Raw genomic sequence first — 11,510 nt, 5'->3', positions numbered from 1 at the left:
GATAAGAGATTGTAAATGTTAAATATATGAGGTGATTAGTAAATTGTGATTCATATGAATGAAATCCATGAAAATATGTATTATGTGAAAATCAAATTAGGCATTGTGTTTTCACTAGAAATAGAATTGTAATGCTATAAATTATAAATAGAACTCATAATGAAATAATGAAATATATGACCATCTAAAGGTACTAATATGTCCATGTATTGCCTAGGCACATGTGTCAGATTGGATAGATTAGCATGCCAATAGGGGATTGTTTGAGTAGTACTGCGTAAGGCTTTATGCCTATATTTATGGCTTGTATGCCCGACTATTTATTATCATGGCTTCTTAGCCATATTAATTGCATACATAGTTGACGTTTTGTGTATTCACGTCACATAGTATGATGGCCCGAGGCACTGCGGTGCCTTGTGTCAGCTATATTGATTGCATACGTGGTTGACGTTTTACGTTCCATGGTATGACAGTCCGAGACACCACGGTGTCCAGTGCCAGGGACCTGCTTATCCAGTTTAGTTAGCCTATCATAGGTTGCTTAGGCAGTGAAATAAGTTAAAAATATTAGGAATTAATAATATTAGAAATTAAATAAATGAGTAAGAGATCCCTGAAATAAACTAGATTAGCTATAAAATTTTATTTATTATGAAAATGTATTTAATATGTATGTGATGTAAATTAATAAATTAACTCTTTCATATGTAATTAATTTGTATATCTTGTAAATTATGAATTTATGTAATTACTTTGTAAATCATGTAGATTAATGAAATTTGAGAAATTTTTTAATGTGAATTAAGCATGAATGGAAATGTATGAAAATGAATATGAAATGGAAATCTATAAATGATATTTGAAATGATGAGTTGATTGTGATAGATATGGATGAGATTTTTATTGGAAATTTTTATTGAAAATTTATATGAGATTATTATTAGAAATTATAGTTGAAATTTTAAATAGGTAAATAGTGAAACACACCAAACGGTATTAGAATAGGGGAAACTTCGTCAGTTTCTCCTTAAAATGTAATTGATTTTAAAATGTAACGAGAACAAATTATTAAAGGAATAAAGTAAGATAAGATAAGGTGCTCCGACATTGAGTGTGACATGCCTTGCTCGGCTACACTGTAGACGGATGATGAGTGTTACATCCTCCATCTGAGTCATCATAGCTAAAGTAGCTAAGACATCTGTAAATTAGTTCTTGTCACGGCTCAGATGAGTGAAAGAGATTTCTTTAAATTCCTTTATCAACTCAAGGAGATACTTCTGGTATAGGATCAGTGTTGGCTCTCTAATCTGCCATTCTTTTTTGACTTGATAAATGATCAAAGCTGAATCCCCATACACCTCCAATTTCCTTATCTTTATTTCAATGGCAACTTGTAAACCACTCATGCAAGCTTCGTACACTGCCACGTTGTTGGCACAGTCAAACTTTAGCTTAACAACTATCGGGAAATGTTTCCCTTCTAGGGATACTAGTACCGCCCCAATCCCATTACCAGATAAATTAACTGCCTCATTAAAATATATCTCCCACACATCATCTTGCCCCTTAGCATTGCTGCTTATTACATTAATATGCTCGTCTGGGAATTCGAAATCCAAAGCCTCATAATCATCAATTGGGTTTTTTGTCAGGAGATCAGCTATCACGCTTCCTTTTACCGCCTTTCTTGTCATACAGACAATATTATATTGAGAAAGTATGACCTGCTACTTTACTATTCTTCGAGGTATGAATGGGCTTTTGAACACATACTTGATTGGACCCATCCTGGAGATGAGCCACATTTTATGATTCAACATATAGGGCTTGAGTTGATTTGTTGTCCACGCTAATGTACAAAGGTCTTTTCTAAGAATGAGTACCTCAACTTGCATTCATTGAATTTCTTGCTTAAATAATAAATGACTCTTTCTTTTCTTCTGGTTTCATCATGTTGGCCCATAACACAGCCCATTAAGCTTTGCTAAACTGTCATATATAAAATTAATGGCCTGCCAGTCACTGGAGGAACTAATACAGGTGGGCTTGATAAATGCTTAATCTTTTCAAAGGCTTCTTGACAAGCTTCATCCCACTTCACGGTATTATTCTTCTTGAGTAATTTGAAAATGGGTTCAACCTTAACAGTGAGATTAGAGATGAATCTTGAAATGTAGTTCACATTTCCCAGAAAACTGTGCACATCCTTTTCAGTCTTCGAGGAATGTAATTCTTGAATGGCTCAAATTTTGTCTGGGTCTACTTCTATTCCTTTCTCACTAACTATGAATCCTAGCAATTTTTTCGATCTTGTCCCAAACACACATTTTGCTAGGTTCAATTTTAGTCGATATTTTCTTAGCCTTTCGAATACCTTTTGTAACACCCTTTACCCGATCTACAGTGTAGCCGAGCAAAGAATGCCATATTCCGTACTGGAGCACCTTATCTTATCTTATTTTATCCATTATTAATTTTGATTTCATTATTAATTAAACCTAAAATATTCAAATGGAGAAACTGACGGAGTTTCTCCTGTTTATCTAACAATTGACGTATTATACTATTCACCTGTTTGAAAATCTCATATAAATTTTGAATAAAATAATTCATAATCTCATCATCATCCCACATTCAATTCTTGAAATCATTTTCATACATATGCATTCCTATTCAATTCATATATGAAGTACTCAAATTTTATTAATTTATAATAATGTACAAATTAATTACATGAATTTATAATTTACAATAAAACTCCAAAATTTATTACAGTAAACACAAACAAAATACAATCATAGGACATAAGGCGGCCCTACTAAAATGCACTACAATAAGGATGGTGACAATGGACTCTATATAGATCTGGACTCCAAATTTCCCAGTCGGATGTCTACTGGGCTTTCTCCATATCTCTAGTACCTACGTAATAGAAAAACCAACGCGCTAAGCATAACGCTTAGTGGTGTAATAATAAAATAAAAATAAATTAGATAAATAAATAAAATTTAATTTATATTTATATTTGCTTAATTAAAATGCATTTTATGATTTATAAATTTATTTCATATTTAATTGGTGTCAATTTGTATTTCTTAGCAATTATCAATGCCCAAGTAACCTATGACAGACTGACTGGACTGGATACGCGAGTTTATGAGCACTGGACACTATGGTACCTCGGGCCATTATACCATGGGATACATAATGTCAACATTTATGCAGAATGGCTAGAAGCCATAATATCAATAGAATGACTCAAAGGTCATAGATGGGCATAAAGCCATGTATTGGGCATAAAGCCAATGCAATAGAATGGCACATAAGCCATATATAACAGAATGGCATAAAAGCCATAGGCAGTACTCCTAACATATAGGTCCCTTCTTAGAATACCAATCTATCCAACCAACCACATATGTCTAGGCCTATATGGGCACTTAGTATTTTTAAGCATTCATAGGTCATATACTCTCATCACATTTTATATTAATGCTGTAAAGCATTTTTGGTTTCAGTTATGTTGGGAACATAGGTCCCAAATACATATTTCTATCACATTTATGTTCAATGATTCATTGGCATTAAATACCAATCATATTTTAATTTGTTGTAAGTGTACCTCATGAATTCCAGAATTTCAATCTTGACTTCACTCTCATTTTAGGTCAACCTACAGTGGTAATTTGATCACACTTTCTTCATAAAAGTTGTTTCTTATTGTCTTAAGTTTAATTTCCTTTTTGAATCATCTAATTTAGAGCTTTCTAGCTCTAGTTATGGACAATTTATCAAGTACTCATCCAGTGACCAATACTATTCCAGAACAGGGCAGATTCTAGAACCCAACTTTGTTAAGCTATTTGGACTAGTTGCAACCATAATTTGGCCTAGTGTTCTTCATATGAGTTTTTCCCCTGTGTCTCATGGTTACACAGGTTCAAGAATCACTAAATTTGGGGTTGTATAGGGTGAGCTATGGCTAATTAACCAACCTAGACTCCTAACCCTATACATGCAGGATTTCAGGTTCAGGTCAGTATTTGCAACTCATATTTGAGGTCCTTACACTCAAAATTTGTGTAAGCTTTGTAACACCCTCACTTTAGCCTTATCGTACGTTCTACTATTCCGGTGACTAAGGTCTATGTGGACAATTAGAACGTCTGGAATGTATTTAGACTAGAGTGAAGAGTCAAAAATAACTCAAATAATAGTAAGAAAAAATCTAAGAAAAATTTTAGAAATAAAATACAAACAATTTAAATGAGTTGGTGCCCTAGCGATGGGTAACCTAACGAGAAATTGCTGTCTTCATAGCTAGAAGCCCTAAACCAGGGAGAAAATTCATGAAATAATTTTTGGTACTCTAGAGAAGAGTCATAAAGGTTTCGATGGCATTAGAATGCCAATAAAATGCTTAGAAAAATTTTTAGATTGGTATAGACAATTTTAGTCTGTTAAGCAAAATGAAGGGCATTTTGGTCATTTTGTCTTCAGAGATAATTTTTTGCCAACTTGTCTAGTTAAGTAAATAATATGAATAAATATTGCTAAAAATTTAATTGAAAATGAGTAGAAAAGAAAAGAAAAAAAAATGAAGAAAATTAGAATTTTGACATTACATGATGTCATTTAAAAAGCTCCACCCAATCACCATTTGACAAGCAAATTAAAAGGGATAAAAATGACATAAAAATGAGATAAAAATGAAACAATTCCAGCAGCCATCTCCTTCATTCAGCCGAACCAAGAGAAGAGAGAGAGAGAGAGAGAGAGAGAGAGAGAGAGAGAGAGAGAGAGAGAGAGAGAGAGAGAGAGAGAGAGAGAGAGATCTCCATTAAAGCTTTGATTAAGCTTGAATTCCCACCCTTTCTCACCATAAAAACCCTAGATCACTTCAATAAAAATTTTCTCTACACTTTGAAGAAGCTAGGGGTAGCCAAGAAGTGAAGAAATTCTTGAGGTTTTATAAGACCAAGATTGGCTCCAAAGAGGTTAGTGCATAAACTAGTTTCCTTCCTTCTTCTTTAGTTAAAATTTAGTTGAATTATGATGAGCTTACATGAATTTTTATGGAATTGAGGTATGTATGAAGGCATGGAAATTTTGGTTAGCCTTGATGGTATGGGATTTTCATGGTTTTGATAGCTAGGATGCAATTAAATTTGTATATTAAAGTCAATTGATGTGTATATATATAAAGTAGAGTTGAAATTTGATGAGTTTGTAGGAGATGGAAATTATGACCAATTAGGGTTTGTGACAAATTTGGCTATTGCTCATGTATTGGTAAATGGAAGTCCTAATGGTCAATTAGTGACCATTTGACTGTGTTTGATGAGGAATTGAAGTGAATTATGGCTTTGGATTTGAGGTTTTGTATGCTGCCTCATAGGACCTGCAGGGCTAGATGTGAGTCTAGCAAGTTTGGGCAGCTATAACTTGAGTTATGTAGGTTTAATTGGTGCAAGGCCAATTGAAAATGAAACTAGACACATAATGGCACAACTTTGGTGAAAAAACCTTGCCCAAAAAATAAACTTAGGATGACCTAAAAATTCCAAATCTGGGTAACCAATTATGGACCTAGTAAAAATGACCAAATGAACAGTGTGGCCATAACTCAGTGTAGAAATATCCAAATTACCTGAATTTTATATCACTAGAAAGCTTCGAAAATTTAGAACAACTTTTATGAAGAACATAAACTCAAATTTTGAACCTAACTAATTCAAATTGCTAGTCCAAATTAGGACACCAAATCAGGTAGAACCAAATTTGTCCAGAAAATCTAGGTAAAGACTAATCCGGCTAGTTATGATAAATTGACCATAACTTGAGCTACAAACTCCAAATGGAGTGATTCAAAAAGGAAATTAAAAAAGATACATAAAGGAACAACTTTGATGAAGAGAATTTTATTAAATTTCCACTGTAACAATAACCAAAGAATAGTAAACTTAAGGTATGAAATCTGAAAATTTTGAATAACATAAAATAAGCTTTGAAATGGTATTGAAAATCAATGCCAACAAAAATAAAATGGAAAATGTGGTATCTTGGTGAACTTAGGTTCAACAAATCTATTATGTATTAAAAAGTCAACTTTTGTGTAGGAATAGTTAAGTGAATAGTAACATCAATGAAATGAATGCAATGGACCAAAACTTAAATTGCTAATGATACCTCACTTAAATGATTTAAGGTTTGTTTAAATCATGTGATTAGTTTGATGGGATTTGTAGGCTCATCACAAATAGAACTTAAGAGAAATAGTTGATATAATTTGAAATGTGAATTGTAAATTACTATAAATGAAATATTAAAGGTATAAATAATGTGTAAATAATATTTGGGGACTTTTCCTTTTTATTGAAACAAAATGAAAATTTGCTTGAACCTAGGTACATGTGAATTGGTGTGATAGATTAGAGATGAAATTGTAAATGAACTATACAAATGAAATTTATGAACATATGCAATAGATAAAAATGAATTTAGACATTGTATTCCCACTAGGAAATAAAATAAAACCTATTGACACTTAATGGTACATGAGTGAAATTAAGAGTAATCATAAATACTTAGTAAGCAAAATCATTTCTTGAATTTCAAATGATAAATTATATAAATAGTGTAATGAATAAATAAACCATATTAATGTATGAATGAGACATGAGTTCTCATTATTATAGAAGGGAAAAATATTTTGAGTACAATGGTACATGGAACTATTATTTTGAATTGTGATCATTATGGATAACATAATGAATATATAAATTACAATGAATGCATAAATTTTGTAGATATTAGACTTAGAGATTTATGTTTTTTATTATGAAAAAGATTAAAATGCTAGAAATTATAATTAGAACCTATAATGAAATAATGAAACTTATGAACACTTAATGGTACTATGTGCCCATGTATCACCTAGACATGTGTGTCAGATTGGATAGATTGGCATGCCAATAGGGTATTGTTTTAGCAGTATTGCGAAAGGCTTTATGCCTGTATTCATGGCTTTATGCCTGCACTCATGGCTTTACACCCGTACTCATGGCTTTTATGCCTAATTATGTGTTATCATGGCCTTTTAGCCATGTTGACTACATACGTGGTTTACGTTCCGTGTCCCATGGTATGACGGCCTGAGGCACTGTGGTGTCCAATGCCAACGACTCGTTATCCAGTTCAGTGAGCCTGTCATAGGATACTTGGGCAGTGAAATTTATTGAAATAAGTTAAGAATATTAGCAACTGAAAATATTAGCAATTAAATAAATGAGTAAGAATATTTAATTATTACGAAAGAATTGAGCGCTTTTGAAGAGGAATAAATTAGAACAAAGGATAGTTAATACTAGAAGTGTTATATGAAATTAGATTAAATTCCAGAGTATCCAAATTTTGATCCATTTTTTTTATTGTATATTATTTTCTTGTTATACTATTGCACCACTAAGCAGCAATACTTAGAGCGATAGATTTGTTTTCTCGCGCAGGTACTGAAGGTAAAGCTCAGCGAATATTAAACAGAGATTTTGGAGTTTTGATCTGTAGAAGTGTTCAAGTTGTCACCTCCTCAGCAATGCATATAGATAGGGCCCGTATAGGTCATAATTTGTATATTGTATAAAATGCTTAGTTATAGTATTATAATGTAAATTATAAAAATGTAATTAATAGGTATGTAATGTAAATTAATAAGTCGGTTATGTAACACCCCTATTTGCATAGCCTGGTATATTTCACTATTCCGGTAACTGGTGTCGGTCCGAACAATTGAGGGGATTAGAACCATACTTAAGACAACTAGATAAGCCCTAAATACTAATAATTAGTAATTGCCAATTAGTTAAGTATAAATAAGAGAAACATAACATAAGAAGTTAAATGTGCTGAGAGTCATATCGATGGGTGACCTTCTCGGGAAGGATTGCGAAGTCAATTTATACTCAAATTTCGAACCGTAAAATGTGACGCTGCAGTCCTTAGGACTATTGCGAACACAATGGAAAAGAGAAAATCCCAAAAAAGAATTGTTAAGCCAGTCAAATAATTAGGTCAGGGAGCCGGAAGAAATATTAAATTATTTACAAACCGGGTCGAACCGGCAGGGGCAATTTGGTCAATTTACCCCGAGAGCTGACTCCTGACCTAACTGTCAAATAAAATCAGGGAAAAGAAAATTTCAGAATCGGAAATTAAATTAAAGAACTAATGGAAAAATAAATAAAAAAATAAAAGGAAAATGAAAAAGGTGAAAAGAGATGACATCATGCATGACATCATGTATGATGCCATAAATATTATAATTAAAAATTAAATTTATGGTAATTTATGGTCTTCCATAAGATTAAAAAGAAAAAGAAAAGAAAAAAAAAAAAGAGAAGTTACCTTCTTCAAGCTGTCACTCACCTCTCTCTCCCTCACCCTCACTTTCCTCCATTAAAGCTCATTTTGAGCTTGAAGAATTACTTGATCTAGCCATAAATCCCATAGTTCCCTTAATTAAACTTGGTCTTTTAGTCTTGAAAAGAAGCTTGAGCAAGAAAGAAAGAAGAAAAGAAGAAGGGAATTGAAGTTTTGGAAATCCAAAGTAAGGTTAGTAAGCTAAACCTTGTATTTTGAGTTTAATACATGTGTTCTTAGTTAAATAAACTTGGAAATATGCTTAAAATGAAAAGAAAATTATTATTGAGGGACCATATGTGAATTCGGCCAGCTTGATAGGGTGTTGGATTAGATAGTGTTTAGTTAAACTAAACATGAATTAGAGCTTAAATAAGGTTCAATATGTGATTAGTGTAATAATTTGATTAAGGAATTGATCAATGGCATGAACTAGGGTTTTGGCATCTAGGGTTTTGGAGACAAAAATGTGAAAATGTGTTAAATAGTGTGTTGGATTTGGTTTGAGGTGAGAAATGGTCATTTTTGACCAATTGGAGTATGTTTGAAGTGTTGGAACCAAATGCAAATTCGGATTGCTTAGGGTCATGCCACAGGTAGTAGGACCAAGGTCCATTTCAGGGACCAAAACTGAAAATTTACAAGTCCAATTGGTATGAGACCAATTGGGAATGAAAATAGACACAAAATGGAACATTTTTCATTGAGGAATCATGCCCAAAAAGTGACCAAAACCTAGTCAAAAAATTGACCAAATCCAGACTTAGGCAATCTGACCTGTACAAAAATGACCAAATGAATAGTATTTGTTCATTTGGCCATAACTTGGGCTAGGCAGGTCTAAATAACCTGAAATTTTACCAATGGAAAGCTGAGATATAGGCCTAAAACTTTCATGAAGAACACAAACCCAAATTATGCCCTTAACCAAGTCATTTAGTCACCCAAATTTGGTGACCTAAAACTGCCAGAACCAGTTTGCTGCCCAGAAATCTGGGTTAAGTCCAATTCGGCAGCCATGATTCAAATGGATGTCACTTGAGCTAAAAAAACTCCAATTGGAGTGCTTCAAAAAGGAGAATAAAGTTAAGACAATAGGGAACATTTTCTATGAAGAAAATTTTGCCAAATTCTAATAGCAAATTGACCAATGGAATAGTGCAATATAAGACACCAAAACTGAAAATTTAAAAATTTGCCTAAAAGACTTAAGCTTTAAGAAAACAACCAAAACCAAAAAATTTAGTGACCAAAATGTGGTATGTGGGTGAAGCTGGAATTCCCATACCTATTAAGCCTTAGAAAGTCAACAAATTGACTTGAATAGTGTGGTGACTAGTAACCCCAAAATATAAATTTTAAAGAACATCAAGTTTAGCATATATAAGCTAGATAAAAGTGAAATTGAATTTATTTTTGGATTTATGCTAAGTTATGGTACTGAAACACTGTGAAACTGTGTGTTTCAGCTGAAAAAGGCTCGAAAAGTCTGAGAGACTGAGTCAAGGCCTAGAGGAGACTCACGTCAAGTTTGTGCACAATAAACCCTATTTAAGCATTTTATCCTTGAAAATTTGATTTAGTACGCATTATGAGTTTAAGAACTTTTGTGTTGCCACTTTGTGAATGAAAATGTAACTTTAGAAATTGATTTGATTTTTGTATGCAATATTTGAATAAAATGTTTGAAATGGATTTCTGATTCATACTTAGCATGACAGTGCCTTATTATTCCTCCTCCATTTATGGGGTTGAGATCGATTATTTTCCTCCCTCTCTGGTTTACCAGTTGAGGTTGTAGATCGGATGAGTACTCATTAGCTAGCTAGCCACCTCCCTCATTGATTTCGATTAGTGGGGTTGTAGATTGCTTTGTCGTGGTGTACAACACGGCATTGATCGAAAATTTTGTGTCATGGCTTAAGTTGTGTATGAATTGACAACACTTTGTTTATTAAATTATTTGATTAAAATTGTACTATAATGAGTTTTGATAAATTGTGAAATGTGATTATGAAATATTAAAATTGTGAATTTTTCAAGGAATGTTTTATGTACTACATTTCAATTTTTATTGTGCACCATTGAGTATTTTTATACTCAGCGATAGCTTATTTTGCTGTCGCAGATAAGAGCAAGGAAAAAGCAGCAGAGTGAGCTGTTAGATTGGCAAGAACTTCTTTGATCACTTTTGTACGGGTCTTTATTTATACCCTTGTAGTTAATTGATGTAAATATTGTAATGTTTTATGTATCAATGTAAAGTTGAGCAGTTATATAATAAATTGTAATAATATTATTTTTGTATTTTATATCTGTAAATTAAACTTGTTAATGAAATTGTGAAATATTTTGAGATGATAAATTTTTGTTGAATTGTGGAATGAAATGGAATTGAGTTGATTTGGGTTGGGAGTTGTGGAAAAATTTATTAGAAGTGTTTTTCTCAGGTATTTAAGAATTATTTTCTCAAAATACAGACGGCACTCTATCGAAATTTTTATAAAATTTGCGAAAAAATAAAATAGACAAAAGTTTTAACTAGTTATGAAACTTCAATTAAATGATTTTAATTCCTACTAAAATGCTCACCACTTCCAAAATGTAAGAAAATGGTTTTAAAATCCCTTGTAGTGTACTTAATGAATTATCGGTAGGTGAAGTTCGGTAGTTCATTAGGTATTCTACGAGATCATGTTATGCCTTACAAAAGGGTAAGGTGTGACATGTTTTAGTGGTATCAGAGCATGGTTTTGCAATAAATTTTGACTATTTATGTGAATATTTCTTTGATAAGTACAACTGCTCAAGTGTCTTTAATTGATACATATGACATATTTACATCATGAATATGCACTAACGGAGGTCAACCTCCTTGTGTTTTATCTCAGAAAGTAGAAATTTTGGGAAAATGGAATGGAAGAAGGAGATTATTCCGTGGAACAATCTGTTGAGGCTGAGGTTCAAGGGGAAGCCCCAGCACTCCAGAACGTGAGTGGGTCAGCCACTCCAGCTCCTACTCCAGCACCACAATTTCCTGCTTAGTTTGCACAGTAGATGGCTGCGTTTTTCCAACAAATGGCGGG

At 32.7% G+C, this 11,510-nt stretch overlaps 1 protein-coding gene across 1 annotated transcript; it reads right to left on the bottom strand.

The window, feature by feature from the left end:
• Positions 1-1,211: 1,211 nt before the first annotated feature.
• LOC131169344 (uncharacterized) lies at positions 1,212-1,700 on the bottom strand. Its single transcript, XM_058128562.1, has one exon. It carries the CDS (start codon positions 1,698-1,700, stop codon positions 1,212-1,214), a length of 489 nt encoding a protein of 162 aa, XP_057984545.1.
• Positions 1,701-11,510: the final 9,810 nt, after the last annotated feature.

This window comes from Hevea brasiliensis, chromosome 10 (genome assembly GCF_030052815.1).
Source record: "Hevea brasiliensis isolate MT/VB/25A 57/8 chromosome 10, ASM3005281v1, whole genome shotgun sequence".
In the NCBI taxonomy this organism is placed as follows: Eukaryota; Viridiplantae; Streptophyta; class Magnoliopsida; order Malpighiales; family Euphorbiaceae; genus Hevea; species Hevea brasiliensis.
Note: the sequence above shows the minus strand (reverse complement) of the source record. Positions and strands in the feature narration are given on the sequence as shown.